At 41.7% G+C, this 19,885-nt stretch overlaps 1 protein-coding gene across 2 annotated transcripts in view; it reads right to left on the bottom strand.

The window, feature by feature from the left end:
• The window catches only part of CRAMP1 (cramped chromatin regulator homolog 1), a 982,369-nt gene extending 964,641 nt beyond the window's left edge, over positions 1-17,728 (bottom strand). The window contains exons 1-2 of one of the 2 annotated variants that reach the window (XM_069210635.1): positions 17,509-17,728; positions 13,279-13,541 (exon numbers count right to left, since the gene is read on the bottom strand). In XM_069210635.1, coding sequence (XP_069066736.1) covers positions 13,279-13,540 — 262 coding nt within the window. In that variant the 5' untranslated portion in view covers position 13,541; positions 17,509-17,728. Of the gene's footprint in view, positions 1-13,278; positions 13,542-13,973; positions 14,145-17,508 lie in introns of those variants that run through there. The other variant, XM_069210634.1, reaches the window with a different exon arrangement.
• Between the last annotated feature and the right edge of the window lie 2,157 nt (positions 17,729-19,885).

Below are 19,885 nucleotides of genomic sequence, written 5' to 3'. Positions count from 1 at the left end.
TGGCCTCCCGTTTCCGGCAAATACAGACATATTACCTTCACGTAGCATACCTAACACCTACTAAACTACATAGAGCGGGCCTCCGAGCTACAGCTGATTGCCCGCGGTGCCTATGCCCCTCTGCCAACTTCTTTCACATGGTTTGGTCATGTCCAGTCATAGCGACCTATTGGAGGACGGTGTTAAATGATGTCTCTGGGGTCCTGCAAGTAGACATAGGGAAATCACCTCTGTCCGCGCTACTGGGAATCATGGGAGACACTGGGTTGAGAAGACCAGATAGGACCCTCTTGGGGGTGGCATGTCTGGTAGCCAAGAGGGACATAATGGCGAATTGGAAAGCCAAAGGGGCCCCAGCCCTAACTAAGTGGAGGCGTGGAATGGACTGGTGTGCGAGCCGGGAAAAATTGGTATACGAGGCTTGAGGTTGTCCGAATAAATACCACAGGATATGGGGAAGGTGGGAAGCCGCTACGAGTGCCTTCCCTACGTCACCGGGGGCTGCCTTTCCCCAGAGGGTCGAATCAGCTCCCCCTCTTACACTAACCTTATAGATCATCACAAAACTCACTAGGGCCTGTCCAGTTGATATGCGTGCAATTGTCCTTTTTTTTTTTTTTTTTTGTAAACTGTGAACGTGTCGTTGGAACAAGGGATCTGACCTATGTTGTGTGCCCGTTGGCACTATATTTAAATGTCTGTATCATCTTATTTGTTTGAGTTTTGGAAAATAATAAAAATACTTTATCAAAAAAACATCAGTTGAACAAGATAATCCTTAGAAAAGGGATGAGAGGAAGAGGACAGATCTAGAATTGGTAGGTTCAAGTTATCTGAAGAACAGAGATGAACCTGGGTACTAATTTCAATGCTTGGTGGTATAATGAGATGGAGATCTAGTCTGAATTTCAATCAAACTTTATAGGACAGAGGCATTTGTGGGTTATTGATTTGGATTTATAATGTTTGTCGTAATAGGTTACTATGGGCTACACGTTAGACCTGTCCTTAACTACATTCGGAAAGGGAGAAGGTGCTCAACTTGGGAATTATGAAATCTGTTTTGGTTTGAAGAATGAATATTTTTTCTAACAAGTCAGGATGCCGCTTAAGAGCCATATGAAAAGAACTCTGGTTTTGGGTTGGGGACCCACACTCTGAAGCACCTTCCTACGTAGAAGGTCTACATATTTAGACAACACAGAAAAAGAAAAACAAAACAAATTTGCCTCCAAAAATGCCTAATGTACTCAAAGAGACCTCTCTGTGGAGTAAAATAGAGAAGTACAGAAAAACATATGCAAGATTAAAGGTTGGAATAACTGACACAAGATTCCATATTATGGATTTCTGATGAAGTATTGCGATATATATTTTATTTCCCTGTAACAGTGAAAGAAAGAAAGAAAGAAAGAAAGAAAGAAAGAAAGAAAGAAAGAAAGAAAGAAAGTTGTTAAAAAGCGAGCTTAATTGGTTCCGTCCCCGGATAGATTGTTCTGGAAAGGAGGACGAGAATAGTTACAGCGTGTGGTAGGTTGCAAATACAAAGTGAGGCCAAATTATTAATGCTTAACATATGGGAAGACATGGGCATGGATGAAGCATGCAAAAAAAAAAAAAGAAAATGTAGGCCTGAGTGTGGCAAGGAAAAATACGCTCTACTGGGGCAGATTGTTAGCTGCGAGGGAGGGGAGCCTGTTAGATGAGACCCTCATTTGGTGTGACTGGGTTTCGATTGGTGGGCCTGGACCTAGAAAACACACACTGACAGGTCAAATGATGAGCAATGTTCATCTGCTGTATTGATGAATACATAATGTAATTGTGACATGAATTGTATATTTGTAAAAGGTTAAGAAACGGTTAATAAAAAGATGTTTTAAAGAATCTAATAAATAAAACTAGACAAAAAATAAAAACGTTACATACAACTAGGGGGAAAAATATAAATAAAAAGTATTATCCCTGTCCCTATTGCCACAGCTACACCATTGAGACAGGTCCAGCAGACACAGGATAATAAACCTCGGATCACGATGGACATGAAAATAAGGCCTTGCCGCACTGACTGGCATATTTAAGTGGTGAGTTATCTCTGCTGAGCTACCATAATGTGGGTAGTGTACATACATGCAACCTAAAAATAAAAAAAAATATTGAAGGCGGGTGGAGGCAGAACATGTGTGAGGAGAATAACACAGGTGGGGAAAGTAATGAAGAGTGTACTGGAAGCTAAAAACAAGAGCATGGAGTTAAATCACGGGAGAGCAGCTCGAAGGGCAAAGCTGTATAAAAGTATGGGCGTATGTAAGAGTTGCTGAAAGGACAAAGTTGTGGAAAATGAAATTTGTATAATTCATTAAAAGTAATATGCTGGGATGGGGGAAACAATGGATGGGAAAAATGCATGCATTCTCATACAGAGAACAATGTTTTTTATTGTTTAAATTAAGATTGTGTTAACTGTAAAAAATGTATTGTGCATACAAAAGTATGGGAAAGTTGCAGTAAAGGACTCTCACATTTGTAAATGTGGTATATGCTTTATTGTCCATACAGGCCCCAGCAGTAAGAGGAGCTTCAGAGAGAGGATGTTCATTTTACAATCTCATTCAATCCTTTCTAACTCTACCACACCAACATTCTATTTTACATCAGAATACCCTTGATACTAAGAACAAACATGATAACTTGGAATCAGGAAGGGGGCAATATTAATGGCCTATTGCTGCTAAGCATTTACATTACAACACATCCCCTTCCAAATATATATATATATATTTTTTAAACGGAAAAATTATAAAAAAACTTACTCTAAACTCTACATACTGAAGAAATAACAAAGAACACACACAGTTAAATTAATAGGACTAATGCTAGGTACACACATAAGGGGCCCATTACAAGTTTGGCGGGCGGACAAGCCGACAGCCAAACTCAAGGGGGAGGGGGTGGTGAGGTGGTTGTCAACCCGGCTACCTCACCCCTCACTCCTCCCCCCCATCATATTACAATGTTCCCACCGGGCTGACCGGCAGGAACTTTGTATTATTATGTGCCAGCTGGTCATCCCAGCAGGAACAGTGCTACAGTATTGGTCTTGGCTCCCTTCAGAGAGGAGAGGCCAATACCATAGCAAATCAGGACCCTCAGAATTTGCGTTGTCTGCAAAGAAGACAGTACACATTCTGAGTGTGCTTGGTGGGGTTGGGGGGTGCCTGCACTGCCCCCAACATGGTTGTGAGCAGTGCAGTACCCCCCCTGTGGCCCCCTCCACTGTGTTTTTACCAGCCTTTCTATGGTGGGTACCTGCTATGAAAAAGCTCGTGGAAATTGGACTTCTGATCAGCACGGCAGCACTGAACTCAGCACCGCCGTAGCTGACCAGAACTCTGACTGCCTGTCGGGAACCATGGTTTGTAATGTGGCGGTCCAACCGCCTTTGCGGCACTGTCGGTCCTAGGACCGCCAATGTCATAATTAGACCCACAATCTTTGAATTTCATGAGTTAATTGATTCTCCTTCCTAACCTGCTCAACCGCACGTCAATCCTCCCTGGCGGTGTAAAGGGAAATGGTACATTTTCTATCTTAAGTTGATTCTCTTTTCCACAATTTTCCATCGCTCTTCCATTACCAACATTCACTTCAATATTTCCATTTCTCACTTCTTCATTTGACTGTGTTTCCATTTACATCAACTCCTTCAACTCATTCTCATCTAAATCCCAAACATATTGTTTAGGTCTCATATCTTGGTCTCGCACTGGTTCCTGATTATTGTTCTTCCCTCTATATAATGAAATGTGACTTAAATGACAGAACTTGTCATCACATAGAAAGAATGAATTGCATAACCCTTAACTTCATTTTTTTTTATTTTATAAACTTCTGGCTTTTTAACTCTAACTCTTGCATATTCACATGTGTACACTTGTGTTTTTTTATCAAAATAATCTTTACAACTTTTCTGGGCTCTGGACACATTTTCCTTAACAGCTAGGGGAATCCAATTTCTTATCGTAGATTTGAACATCCACCCTACATTGTCCTTCAGGTTTTCTGCCTTTCATAATTTCAAATGGACTAAAACCTGTAGAATTTCAAGGTGACACTTTATAAGACCAAAATGTTCTCCACACTTCTTTGATCCAACACATTTTATCTTCTTTAGCCAGCTGTACAGCATTTTTCAGCACTCTATTAAAACACTCAATTGCACCATTTTCAGCAGGATGATAAATGAAAGTAATATTATGAACAACAAGGTCTCGCGAGGTAAGATTCAAATGCTTCAGAAGTGAATTGGGGTTCATTGTCATTTAGGATTACTTTGAGTAACACTTCCCTTAAGAATATTTTATCTAAAAACGTTACTACTGTATGGGTATCCACTACTTCTATGCCTGGCCATTTTGCAAAGTCATCAATTAACACAATTAAGTACTCTGATACATCCCCATTTTTAATTGGACCTAAAGTATCCAAACCATTTATCTCCCAAGGCATCTCAGGACTCTTTAAGGGGCACAGGGGAGGTTTGAGTGTAATTAAGTATTTTCAGAATTGTTGCACAATACACAGTTCTAACCTTTCTATCTATGGCCTAGTCTAGACCTGGTCACCAGTACAAATACGTGACTGTTTTTTTTTGTTTAAGTTATTACTAAATGTCCCTCATGGAACAAACTTAGCACTTTCTCTTTCAAACATTCTGGGGGAATTATTCTTCCACAATGTAATATTGCATTACTTTCTAGTGAGAGTTCATGCTTTAACTCCCGGTAAACATGCAACTTTTCCCCAACTGCCTTCTTATTAGGCCAGCCTTCCTGAATCCATCATTCTTACTCATAGCCTCCTTCCATTTATCTTCCTTTATTCCATCCATCACTCAATTTCGGCCACACAACACTTTTGCAGGTCCTCTTCTGGTATATCTTTCATAGGAAAGGGCAATCTGCCTAAAAAAATCTGCAATTCTATCTTTTTAATCCTGGCACATACCATAACGTATAATTATACTAATAATATAATCTAACAACCTGACTGACACACGGGCTAAGCATGGGGATGCACTTGACATACCTTTGGTAGTCAAACTCTTGGTGAACTGTTTGTGGTCACTCCATAGTGTAACCTGTGATCTCCATTTATAAGCTCTAAAACAGTGGTTCCCAACCTTTTGACTTCTGTGGACCCCCATTTTATCAATACTGGAGCCCGGGGACCCCCTCTGAATCATTATTGGAACACGGGGACCCTCACTGAGTCATTACTGATAGCTGGGAGCTAATATTATTACATTTTTTTAAGCAGTTGCGGACCCCCTCAGGAGGCTTCGCGGACCCCCAGGGGTCCCAGGCCCACAGGTTGGGAACCACTGCTCTAAAATGTTCCAAACCCCCTACACATGCAAGTGTCTCTTTTTTGATCACAGAACATTTCTATTCTGCAGGAGTCAGTGAGCACAAGGCAAAAAATGTGCTTTTCATTCTAATCATCAAACTGCATTAGTACAGCACGTAATGGCTTGAGCTGTAGTCAGTAGTTTCAATACTTCTTAACTTTGGGTCAAATCCCTGCAAGGCTGGTGCACAACAAATTTCGTTTTAAATTATATGGAATGTGTCTTGACATTCTTTTGACCATAAAAGCTCACATTTAATTTTTAACAATTGCCTAATGGGAAACGTTTTGCTGAAAACGTTCATCACATATTTGGAATAGAATCCTGCCATGACTAAGAATGCTCTAACCATGGTGTAGAAGCACATTTTAGTGCTTCAACCAAAGAAGTTTTAGGTTCCCCTCTATTCCCACTTATTTTGTGCCCTAAATATGTCACACTCTTCTGTGCAAAATTGCATTTTGCGTATTCTGCAGTGAGACCTTTATCTTGCAGTACTTTAAGAACTTATCTAATTTTTGAGTCGTGTTCCTCTCTTGTTTTCTTCCATCACTAGGAAATCATCCTGAAAAAACATGACTTTTTTTTTTAATCCTTGAATAACATGAACATTAACCCAGGGAATATTGCTGCCGCCGATGCCAACCCAAACAGTATTCTGACAAACTGAAAGCACCCAAATGGTGTAATAAAAGCAGTCAATCAGTGACTTTCAGGATGCAAACGCACCTGGTGGTACACTGCAATTAGATCTATGGTTGTGAACCATCAGACATTCTTTGTTGCTGATAACATTTTGTTAATCCTAGGCAGTGGAAATTGGTCTGCTAACAAGTATACTGCCCACAAGGTGTGTGTGCGCCCCCAGGGGGCTCGGGAAGGAAGTTTTGTGATGTTTGTATTAAACAGAATAAAAAGATCTAAAAAAAAGTTTGTTCTACTAGTATGATTTTATTTAGGTCTCCCAGGTCAACACATTACCACACAAGGTTCTAGATTAAATGGTTTAAAACACATAGTAAACTGGAGAGTAAGTCAAAGGACGAATCTGTATACAACTGTAAACGCACCAAGTGGTTCAAAGGAAAAAGTTTTGAACGTAGAACTTTTATCATGTTAAAAAGGATATGTGCTGAGAGAAGCCGGAGAACACAGAACAGGGAAAACTATGTATTCTTATGGCATACGTTTAGAAAAAGAAAAAAAACTCATGCAAGACACTTCTCAAAGTATAAAATGAACCAATCAGAGTGACTGTAAACAAGCTATGCTCCATGGGAGGTAAAGAAGACTAGATGGATGGGCTAAAACAAATAAAACCATCAAAGAGAAAGCAAGAAAATGTGTGACAAAAGAAAAGACCAATGCAAGGGAAAGATGCACTTGCTTTCCAAGCCAGATTTTGACATATCGCCAATAGGACTTTTCCCGCCAGACAGCTGTACTGTCTGACAGTCTTCAATCTAAAAACAGTGAACTCCCAGGAGTACCAGGTTCAGTGTAATGGCTTAATGTTTGGTCACTGTGTTGGTGGATACCTTCTCCTATGACTCTGCAGAGTCAGCATCTGTGTCCTCTGTTGGGCAATCACCTTCACACCAGTCTTGCTCATAGGCATTCCTTCCCCCTCTAGCATCTCTGATACAACCAGAACGATAAACTGAAGTGTACTATTGGACACTAGTATGCCACTGCAATAAAATGCTGCATGCCATCTTGCCAGAAACATACTTGTAGACTCTGTTGTGTCTTCCCTGTTCCCAAGCAGCACCAGCTTCTCCAAGGTCATGATGGCACCTTCTTGAATCTTACCAAAGAGAGAGGTGGCTTCACTTATTTTACGCTTATACTATTTTACATATACATATTATATATGTACACATGTATACACACACATAAACAAACACACATAACAAATGCAAAACTTTAATTGTTTTCAGACTTGAGTCACGGAAATGGAATCCATACCAAGGGAATGGTTTAATGTATGCAAGATCACATTTGTAAGGCACACACTACCTCCTAGTAAGTGTCTTGGCATGAATGAAAAAGAACTGCTTTGGAAGAGCAAGATAAAGGGATAAGGATGCTCCAAGAGATCTGTCAAACTGTTAATGGACTATTTTTGATTATTTTCATTTAGTCCTTCCATTGTGGGTCTCAGATATTTATACAATCTGTCCACTTCTTTGTTTATTTTTAGTAACTGTTTTTATTGAGTTTTATAAAGTGTGAACATACAGTGCAGTGCAGGCCATGCAAAATAGAATATTCATATCGTCTTACAATACCAAAAATGTTAAGCAAATACCAACCAGGGGCCATTCACGTCCAATGTATTGTTGAGGCTCATCCACCCCCTCACCCCCAAACCACAAAAAATCCACATGAAACCAAACATGATATGTAACCTGTGAGAAATGGATAAATGTCAATACTATAGTTGGTCGTCACCTGCTCAAAAGGCTCAGTGTGGGATGTCTCCCCCCCCACACCTCTCATCCTCCGTACTATCTGCAGAGCTTGCATCCTCCACACCCGAGAACCGGTCCAGTAGGGTTCCCCAAGACTCTAAGTCAGTGAGTGCCTTGTGATCCCAATGTGTGAAGCGCATATGTTACTCCACAGCCACACCCCACTCCATTAAGTCCTGTACCCAATCAGGAAGCAATGGATTCCGGGTGCTCATCCACCCGATCGCTACCCTGCGCCTGGACAGCACCAAAGCCAGTTGAGCTAATTTATATGGAATACTCCGACCCCGCGGTTTCTGCTCCATTCCCAAAAGGCAGGCCATTGGTGTCACCTCTATCCCCAAGCCTGCGACCTCCTCTACTTTCGCCACTACTTCGTGCCAAAAATAATTTACCAATCAGCAAGTCGAAGGCAGATGCAGGAAGGAAGCACCCAGCACACCACACCTGGGACACCCCACTCTGCGCCCCGGGTCAATCTTATTTAGACGACTGGGCGTGAGGTACGTTCTGTGTACAAAATTAAAGTGCAGTAGCTTAAATCTGTTATTACATGACACCTTACGAACCATGGATAGGGCTAGATCCCAATCAGTATCTGACATGGGTGCCCCCAGGTCCCCCTCCCAAGTCCTGCGACTCACACCCATTACAGTCGGCTGATCCTCCCGAAGTGCTTTATAAAACCGGGTGCTCAACTGCAACCCCTCGCCCCAGTTAAGCAGGCCATGTAGCATCGCAGAAGCCCCAGAGGCCACCGGAAAACCACTCCAGATCTCACATGCCACACTTTCAAGCTTAGCGTATTGCAGGAATTGACCAGATCCCACACTGAACAAGTCCCTGGCCTCAGTGAAAGAAATGAACTCCCCATTAGGGTAAAGATCCCCAGCTACCTCGCAACCACCCAGTCTCCAGGCTTCCACAGACATTAACTGTTCCATTTCCCAAAAGTGCACTAGATCCCACTTTCTCAGTTCCCGGCCGAAAGGAGTTCATCGGAGCACACGTTTAACTGCCTGCTCGCAGATCCCTGCAGTCGACCTCACCAAATTGGGAGCAACGGTGGAAGACCTACCACCTGCCATCAAAAGATAAACCAACACTCCAGTAAACAGTCTCTTCTCCCAATTATCGGTATCTGTCATCCATTTAGCAGTGAATTGCAGGTGTGCTATCTGACCACTTCTTTACATCTCACATAGACACTCATATCTAAGATGATAATCTAAATGTACATCCCAACAGATCCCTCCACCTCTCTCTACCTCCAACCATGCTAGCACAGGACAACAACTGTACACACAATCTCAGATTGGACAACCCAGTGCAGTAGCCTGCTGAGCAGGCTATATCATATGAAATACCATAAAGTGAGCTGCAGAGCTGGTCAAAGCTACCAGCTTGCTTAAAACCTTAAAACTGAGCGTCTGTCTCTTACACTACATTATCCAACACATGGCTACAAGCTGCATCCCTTAACACGATAACTGCACCTCAGTGGCCAACCCGCACAACACCAACGCTTCCCACATAGGGCATGGTGTAGCAAGGGGCAATGTGTGCTATATAAATGCGGCAATACAATATCTCTTCATGTATTTAAAAATGGGTTGAAGAATGTGCCAGGGAGGTGCAGTCAAGGTATCAGCCTCTGCGTCCAGTGAGCAAATGCACAGTCTAATACATGTCATAAAGGTAAATCTTCAATAACAAAATACTAATAATTATATACTTTATATAGTAAACATAAGGTGTACTTGGCAGCACAAACGAGGAGGTTGTAGGGATTAGCAGAGTAATAGGGATTAAACAAGGTGGATCTTGATTCTCAATTCGAACTTCATCAGGGTGTAGCAGATTGTTCAAAAGGCAGGAGGGCTGCCACTGAAACTAGACGATCACCTTAGTCCTTATAGCTGGGTGTGGATGCAACCTTCTGCTGAAAGTGTACTGCAAGTACCTATCTAAGAAGCATTTTCTCCTTTAAAATATTTGAGTGCTGCGTTTTCCACGCATTTGTACACGAGACAGAATTTTGACTGAGATTCTGTCTTTTGCCAAGAACCTGGGTACGTATTTTTCGGACGTGCTGCTACTGGTCCTTTTTGTTTTGAGTCAATAATTAATATCACAGATTTGTTTTACAAATTCTGGATTATTTTGACTTGGTTGGCATGCAGTTGCGATAAAGAGTGTTTTCATGGTCTAGTCTTGAGATAACCAAATTTCCTCTTACTTTCAGGTGATAAAGGGAAGTGATGAATGGGTAGATTATTCATATTTTAGGGGGTTAGGAAACCACAAAAGGACAACAAAAAAAGAAGAGCACTGGTACAAGTACAATTTTCTCAATGACAGACCAGCTCTGAAATGGATATTTATCCGGTACCAACTTCATCAACAGCTCTGAAGGAGGAGTTTGCATAGAGCCTTAAGAACTGCATCTACCCATCCAATAAATAATTATACCAATGGTCCTACTTCACCCAAGAAGGATATAGGATTTTATATATTTTAGTACATCCAGATTCAAGCTGTGATGACTGCCTTGTAAAAGACTATAAGATCAATCGACCACCCAAATTTAGAAGCCGATTATTTACTCTGGCAGAGAAATAAATTAATCTCTGCAATACAAAAACATGCAATCGATGTGTCCTGTTCAAGACAATAAAATCAGTGACAAATGAACAGCAGACTAAAAATAATGGGCCCTCAGTAGACTGGATGGTGTGCAGTACTTAAGAAAATGTATGGCATTACTCCAACCACTGGAACGAAAATGTGTGCAGCTGTTTATATCCTATGGATTTGCCATGGTATGGCTGGTGAAAAACACTTCCAGTCAAAAAACAATTCCACTCAATTGAACAGGCACATAAGAAACTACAGATGGACAAAAGACAACAGGGTACAACGTGCAAGAATGCCACAATTAGTCTTATGGTGGATCCCTATTGTTGCAGTGCAAACTGTAGATGCCCTTAATTATGAAAAAATCAAAAGCGCTTGAATGCCAATGTAAATAAATTACTGCGTAAAGGCAAAAGCATAGGCGGTGGCTAGCAGTTCGGTGTCTTTAATCATGAGCTCAGTTAAACAATGTATACAAACCATTTATTCTTTTGCTTGCAGTTAAGTTTAACTTTTTCCTTTTGTGGCTGTTTGCATGTGCCTTATCATTTTATGACTCACTTGCCCACCACAACCATACTGTGTAGTCTAGTTAAATTAATTATACAGTGTTTCTTGCAATTCTGTACTGTTGACATAACCAGATTTGCACAAATATAAAAAAAAATACCGCAAAATGCTCCTCTCTTCTTCATTAAGTATATTTGCCAGACCTTCTCGTTGAAAAATACTCTTCCCACATCCTACCCACAAAAAAAGATCACTCGGCTTGTTATTGTCACCCTCTTAATCGAACTACTTATTATGACTATGGAATGCTAGTAAAAAAACACAACTACTCAATGATGAATCATAACAAAACCCAAGTTTAGCTGGTCAGTCAAAATTACATGCAGACCTACCCATTCAGTTACCTTTAAAACGAAGCTCATAAGCAGTAATGAACTTGATTCGAAACTCAACCCAACACTCAGACCAAAAGGTGTGCATGATCTAAGCTCTAATTATTGAAAACCCTTCACATGAAAACATAATCAAGCAGCTCTGTTAAGGTCAGTCATGACCACATATACCTAAATAAAGAGAATTAACAGATGCCAAAATGTCTGAGACAGATATTATTACTGAATACAATGCCCCCAGTATGCTGCAACTTTTGGTGGATCCTAGAAGGAACGTCTAGAGCCAAGATATAAAACGCATAGTGAAAAAATTATAGAAAAAGCAGTTCAGATATTTGTCAGTTTCTAGAGTGTTTAAATATATCCAGAGAATTTGGGTGAAAGCTGGAGAACACACTGGTTCCTCAGATCAATATTAAAAAATATATAGTGACAAAAAGCTACTGGAGATATTTCAGTAAATTAATGTGAGTTGTACAGTACTACTTTTACAAGTGAGTCCATGGTTTATCTGTAATGTTCTAGAGAAATGTATTGGTAAACTGGCGAAAGGGAAGTTTTCAATTACCCTATAAATGAGCAAACCTGATAAAATAACAAGCTGCCAGTATGTTTTTTTTTTACTTAAAAATTCTAATTATAAATGGTTACATTAAAAAAAAAAAACAGCTTACTTCATCGGCAATATTAAGTCATGCAGTTCCATCGCCTTTATAAAAAAAAAAAAATCAAATGTAATACATTTAGATCTCATTTTTTGGTGGGAGTGCTGTAAATCACCCGGATACCAGTGTCGGTGATTAAATCAGAGTGATTAACTGATGAAATGTGGCAGTGAACGTGCTAGCCGGAAAGAAGGAAGATGCCCACGCATCTTGAACCAGCGCCGCTTAATAAACCACTAATTAAATAAAGTATTGTGAAACGGTTGGAGGGCAGTAGATCATAAAAACTGCCCAGAGTACTAAAGACACTTTTAAAATATGTTAAAGAAATTCCAAATGAAAACTGACCAAATACGTCTGGACTGATGTGCACCTGCTAAAAAAGTAAGCAGCACGTGCTTTAAGGAGACACAATTACAGATTTAACACAAAATATTACAATGTTTTGAAAGTAAATAACTCCAGTTCCGTGTTGTATTTTGTATATGAGAATAAAGTGTAGCATAAAATGATGAAACTAAATTAAACTAAATTACGGCTTGTCTTTACTATTGTCCTAACATATTCCAATGCAAAAAGGCTGATAAACAGTTCAAGGTGACATGAAAATCGTGTTTTTTTTACGCTGATCTTAAAGAGCAAACCGGGTTCGCTTTGAATAATCCATATTACTACATTGGCCAAATAAACATTTGTAATGATTCTCTAACAGGGTATACAGGAACACTTAACACAAAATAATGGCAATGAAAAAAATCTATTCCATTGGCAAAGGCCACGCCGGTATTGAATCTCATCAAATCAGGTGTACAGTCGGAATTCGGGTTTTAATGCATTAATAACACCAACAATGCTAACAGATCAATTGTACTGCGACGTAAGTATGGGTGGGGTGTGTGGTGAGTCTGGGTGTGGCTATTTGGCCGCAGACCTGTTAGGATTCAAGGAAGCGAGGGGCACCTCTATGTAAGGTCGGGATGCAAAGAGCAAAAGGGTACACACGTGTGTCTGTGTATAGTATACACAGGCCTTGGCGCATACCGATAAGTAAAAAGTTTGTGCGTGGCATGGAACATGATTAGGGATAGCAAGTTTTGAATACAGGAGGATGCTTAACTTCTGCACTGCTGTATTTCAAAGGTGCACGGGGTTTGGGGTGCATGTGTGCCAGTGTAATAAAATGCCCTTACCTCTGCCTTTGGTGCTGTTCCCTCCGGCAGCAGCGGGTTCCTTCCTCGCCTTCTTACTGTGCGGTCGGACGCTAGAACGCAGAAAGTGTCGCTGGTCAGGGGAGGGCTGTACGGATGGTTGAAAATCCTGCTCACCCTCCTCAGGGGGGTCCCGGGGTTCGGCCACCTCCTCCTCGGGGAGCTCCTCTTCCAGCGCTGCTCCCGCACACCTTTTGCCCAGCAGCTTCTTGGCGGCCTCGTCCTGGCCCAGCTTCACAGTCATCCTGAGAAAGAGAGAGCATAGGCGTGAGCTGGAATCGGGTGATTGGGTCAGGGCTGACAAGGGTTAGGAGCTGGGATTCCCTCAGAATCCAACCCAGACAAGTTCAGACGAGGTTTCTTCCCAACATGGCGGCCGTTGTTTGTGACAATCCCCGCCGCTGTCCCGGGCGGGCTGAGTGTAGGGACTAGGGTGCGGGTGCAAAACTGGTGTGTCCACGGGATTATCAGACCCCCGTCAGGGAAGTTAAGTCCCACGAGGAACTGGGCAGGGCTGATGCGAAAGGTGCAGGGACGTGAAGGCTCGTGGCTGGCTGGCATGGTGTGCGCATCCGATGTCTAACTGCAGAAAGGGCTATGCACGCACCCCCGAATGCCCCCGCTCAAGCCCCCGATACTATGACGGGGGAATGCCCGCCACCCCAACCCATACTCACAGGGGCCCCGCGCTGCTCCTATGTACGCAGGGACGCTGCATGGCCCGGATTCCACTCTCTGGACTCCCTCTCCCGGGCTCCCTATTCGGACGTTCGCGGACGCTTGGGTCCCTCAACCACGGACCTAGGGCCCCCCTCTGACCATCTCACATCGCCCCTTGAGTGCTCCCCGTAAAGCCTTCCACTACGGGCGACTCCTCGGCGCAACTCCGACTACGTCATCAACCTGCACGGTCCAAAAAGTGCCAAAGCATGGGCACCCCAAAGACGGCTTGGCTTGGAAGGAGCAGGAGCCACTGAGATAGCCAGGCAAAGCGATTCAGGCATTTGCCCCACAGGGCAGCTAGCGCCTCAGAGGTTCGACTACTTATCAGAGATTAACTTTGAAGCGTGCACCAAGCTAAATTAACGCAGGCTCCAGAACCTGCAGCCATAGATAATGCACCAAAACACGCCATCCTTTATGGGCAGACCCGTGACAAGTACTGGAGAACCCCGGTCGGTTGTCCAAACGAGCACTTAAAACCTTTGATACCAACCCGTGGCATTTCAAAAACAGATAAACTATTAAATAATATCTTTTGAGGCTTCAGTAATGGACAAATCCACTCCCACTTAAAAGCACCCATTTCACACACGTCAACATTACCACTTAATCCAGGAAAAAAAAGAGACAGCGTTTACAGCATACCAAGGGCCGCGTCATCCTTCGGGTAATTCATTTCCTACTGGCTTGTTCATTCTGCACCAACTGACCAGGACAAAAACAGAATTCGCAGGGATGAAACGGCTAAAAAACACGTTTAGTAGTAGTCGGTGGGAGAAAATGTCTTTGTGCGAGCCGGCTGGGGAAAACTTCTTTGGCACCACCTACATTTTCATACTTTAATCCAGGCCCGGACAGAATTAAAGTGGACCCCTTCCAAAAATAAATCTTTACACTTTCAGTATTCCAGTTTCGTTTTGCCATACACCCAATCAGCACATGAACACACTATGAAAGAACAAGCATAACAATTAATGACTGGGAGGATTATGATAAGACTCCAAAGAACAATACAAAGGATATTACATTTTGAGAACTAGCTCAAAGCAACGACGTGACATCTAATGTACATTAAACGTATCACAAGGTTTGTCAAAATTGTATTCTCAACTTTCTGAAGCCCAATCTTAAGGAAACACCTATGCATGCACTTTAAAGGGCAATGTAAAATTAAAATCCAGTAGCAAATAAACATTGGCAGAATGACAACTATCCGTGCAGTGAGTTTGAAAAAGACTTACTTCAGTCTAGAGGGGTTCGCACAGCAAGTGTTCAAGACTCTTGTGCACCAATAAGTGAATATAGTTTCTCTACTACTGTGTAAAACACAATTTCCAAAATTCACGGACCACCGAGTTAAACTCAAGCTCCAGCCCGGCTTTCAGTTGACCGGTGTTAACCGTTGAACTGCTCTAAAGGGAGTCACCATATTTGGCCAACTGATCAGTGTAGGCTTTACTCGATCTGATCTCCCACCATTATTGCTCTCTACAGGGAAATGTGTCCTATTAGTTCACAAAAATGTGTCTTCTTTACAACCTCATATCCTGCACGTTATGATCCTACTTGACTATTATTCAGGAATTTGGAGTACTCCACTTGTTGACAGACAGCAAGCCTCTAGTGCGTGTATGAAAGTGAAATGCAACAAGGGCTGATGCCAGCAACAACGGGAACTTGACAGAACCCCGTTTTCTCAAGATGCGACCAATTCAGGAGCAAATAAAGAAAATGCCTTACATGATAAACAAGTATCCTGGTCGGGGAGATAGCTTCTGTTACAAACTAGGCATTAAGCTGACTTCAAATGGTGGCCCTTTATCCGTATATCTTGATTCTTCACTTAAGCATGCGATGATTATGTTCGCCAGATAAGGTATTAATCGCACCAACCAGTTACAACTCACATTTGAAATAACGCTCGATTGAGGTTCATCCCCCAGATTCACTTTATAATTGCTCTATATCGAAACGCAGCCACTCCTCTCTATTAACAAAGAATACGAATAAGCCAAGCAGCACTGTTAAAATCCAAAAATAATGGACAGCCTTAAGGTGTATCTTTGCTTTAAAAAGTGGCCCCACTTATGCTCATGTCATCAACTGTATAACCCAGCATACAAGGGTCATATCCTTCTGGTGTAAAAACATACAGGCCTCCACTCATAATCTGGCTATATTAGTTATATGTACATGTTGATAAGCGAATAGGAACGCGAAACGCCTGTCACTTAACAATAATGTGTGCTACTGCAAAGGTGGCAATAAACGCAATCTTCACAACAACAAAAAAACACAACAACAACATCTGACAGAACACATTGTATCAAACACGGAAAAGACATGCCATATAAACTGGGTTATAGTCAGACCATTTAACTGAGATATGGCCGGTAACTTCCGTCAACCCATAAGTAAAGAGCGGAAACTAACCAAAAACACAATACCATAGCACAATTTAAACTGAATTAGACCTCTGCCTGAGACGGTAACCTAAGAACTAGGTGGAAACTCAGCTGACAGAAACACTACGAGGGCAGAATATACATTATTCAAATGTTGCTACCATAGCAACGTAATAATACTGTTAACAAGGTATTTTCCCGATTTCTGACGGATATATAGATACCCAATACAGAGATTACATGACCCACATTTATTAGATACTAAAAGATATGAGAAGATATACCTTAACCATGGTTTATTTTTTCAACCATGCAATTTACATTTTGTAATTAACAGATCGTGTCAAGGTAAATCTAATACAGCATCTACGTTCTTTTAATTCTGAAAATACGTTATTTAAAAGCAGCAGTCAACGTTAGAGATTCCAATAACTTAACACCAGTGATAATTCTGTCTAATCGAATTATAATGGATAATGCCTCGCTGCGATTTTAGAGTTCATTTTAGAAACGGTGCGTTAGGCAACAAAGCGGATCTTTGTCCTTAAAAAGTAGTTTCAGCGCCATAAAAAAGGGTTTCGTAGCCATACATATACAAAAGGTACAATCAAATGTCTTATTTCAATAAGAAAGGTTACCTATTGCAAACCTTTTTCGGATTTATGGAAGTCTAACCAGTACATCTGACCCTGTATCTGTATCTTAGTCAGTGCGTGCCTCTTCAGCACACAATGCTAAATAAAACAAATATGAAATATAGAACCACCCAACTATTAAAACGACCACATAGGGCTATTTTTGCAGGGCTTTGCTTTTACAAACACGGCTTTTTTGGATTAGAGTGGCGTCTAGCTGAAGAAACAGAAAGCAAATAGCTGGGTTTCGGGGTGGGGGTGAGAAGAATTGGTAAGAGAATCCTGGATATAACCGGGCTGTAGACAAGTTGGAACTATAGCACACTTGAGTGAAGAAGTATGCAGTAAGATTAGGACTGCAAAACCTGCCTTGAAGGGGCATCTATCAGGTGACACCAGGAGTAAAGCAACACATAAAAGCAGGGCAAGGGTCGCTTCCAGCGTCTCACCTTGTTCATCAATGCCTTGGACGCGGGTTGCGGCTTTGCCGCCCCGCCCGGCGGATCTAAACCCGGACCGGGCAGGTTGGGGGGAGAACCCCGAATGCAACTCAGCCCCACTCTGGTTCAGTAAACACTGCAACGGACACAACTTGTGTCCTTTCAGCACCGCAAACAGGTTGGATAAAGCTACAGCTAACTACGCGCGAGACCCGCCTCCAGAGGAACTGAGCTTCCTGCTCAGACTTCCTGTAGATACCAAACAAACTCCACTATTGGCTGTGACTAAGACAGATGTGGCCAGTGCGCTCTGGGTAAGGGGAAGGCTCCCATGCCAGCTAATAGAAACGCTCTCTGCTGCCGACGCGCGCGGGAGTAAAACAGGAAGTGTTTCGTGATTGGACGGTAAGAATCCACAGAGAAATCGATTGGGTGGTTTTTTTATTTATTTTTATTTACTGTTTGGTTCTTTCCTGCCAATGGCATAGTGAACGCTGAGTGAGCTTGGGCTTCACGCTAATCTCGAAAGTGTGCATTATTGTGTAGTGCATGGGACTTACAGCAAAACGTCCTTCGTATGACATTAAGAAATCGGTCCAGGCGATCATTGGCTTGTAGTTCCTTGATTGATGTCCCCCTTGAAAGTTTCTCCGCAATAGTGTCAAACGAAAGACATAAAAGAAAGACTACGTGGCCATTTCAGAAGTGTTCTTCAATAAACCGATACAATTCTCTCTCTGCTGGCGTATGGCTCTAGAGGTCAAAATAACAAGAATAACGTCACCAATCTGCGACGCCCTACTTTGCAGCCAGCGAAGCGTAAATAAATAAATGACGTTTACTTAGGGTAAAAAGACTCACGTGACAAATGCTACCATTTTCTAGTATGTTCTCCATAACTCTAATCACCTTTTGAGGATTACTGAATCTGCTCTCTCCGTCAGTTACCTCGTTAGCATATTTTACACGGACGCATTTACCTTTTTTACCACTACTCACTCCATGTTTACTATCAAAGTACAGTTTTTTTCTTTTCTTGTGTATTCAAAAGGCATTTTGTAACGTCCTTGACATCCCAATTCACTTTTTTAACTTCACTTCATCCATCCAGGATTCATTTTAAAATATGGTAACCTGTCTCTTATAAGTCCTAATGGGCTTTCACCTACTGTCTCATGTGGTGTAATTCTGTAGGACCATATTTTTTAATTAATGTTCCCAATTTCTTTTCTTTTAGTTGCCAATTGTATAATTCCTTTCACTACTCTGTTACCTCTTTCCACCACAGAATGTACTCTGGGATGATGCAATGTACTGAATCCAAAATTTTCTAGCTTTTGCAACAAGAATTTTCAATTATATAAAGGACACTGAGGCGAGGATTATGCTTCTCTTTACTGTCAAAATTATAGCAGCCAATTAAAATTAAAACTTCATTACCCATAAGGTCACAGCCTCGACATCAACCCCAATGTAAAATTTTCTAGCATTCGCGTCAAGAATTTTTAATTCTATTAAGGACACGGAGGCGAGGATTATGCTTCTCCTTCTTCGCTGTTTATTACCGTAACCAATGACAGCAGCCAATCAGAAACATGTTAAACAAAAAACTACAAATCCCAGAACCCTGAGCTGACATCACTTCCCGCACGTCACCCCCATGTCTCCAACTATATAAGCAGCAAGGAACCATAACGCGTCCTCTTTCTTTGCTCTGAATATCAATCGAAAATCACTAGTCCCATAAAAAACTGCGGCAAATAAAACAGAACAGTCTCAGAACTTTGTGCAACGTAGAAACTTGCAGTACTGCGTAGACAGCCTGAAATCTTCTCATCATCCAGTCCTCTGATCTGGGGCTGCAAAGAGTAAATAAATATTCTCGTCATAGACATTTGTTGAATACAAACCACCACCAAAAAACCAATCAAAGCCACTTAGCCAAACTATCCTTAATTGATCACATCAATGAAACACATGCAACATAAAAGAGTAACAATTCTTTTGTATCAACCTGTAGAACATAAGACATCAGACCGGTTAATTACCCATGACAAAAAAGAGGGCGGGTATGAATACTAATAGGGTGGGATAATCCTCGCCTCCGTGTCCTTAATAGAATTAAAAATTCTTGATGTGAATGCTAGAAAGTTTTACATTCTATAGCAGGACCGGAGGCTCGGATTATGCTTGTTTAAAGCTGGTGTATTACAATGGAAGCCACATCAAGAATAGGTTTATAATAAAATCTCTTAAAAGTGGAATCCGTCGACCAGTCTGCCGCTCTCATTATGTCTTGCAATTGAGAACCAAGGCCGAAAGATTTGGAGGCCATTGCTCCCCTGACAGAGTGTGCCCCAAAAATGCGAGTGTCGATACCAGCTTC

Source organism: Pleurodeles waltl, chromosome 10, assembly GCF_031143425.1.
Source record: "Pleurodeles waltl isolate 20211129_DDA chromosome 10, aPleWal1.hap1.20221129, whole genome shotgun sequence".
NCBI classification, from domain to species: Eukaryota; Metazoa; Chordata; class Amphibia; order Caudata; family Salamandridae; genus Pleurodeles; species Pleurodeles waltl.
The sequence above is the reverse complement of the archived record's forward strand: the minus strand, read 5'-3'. Positions and strand labels throughout refer to the sequence as shown.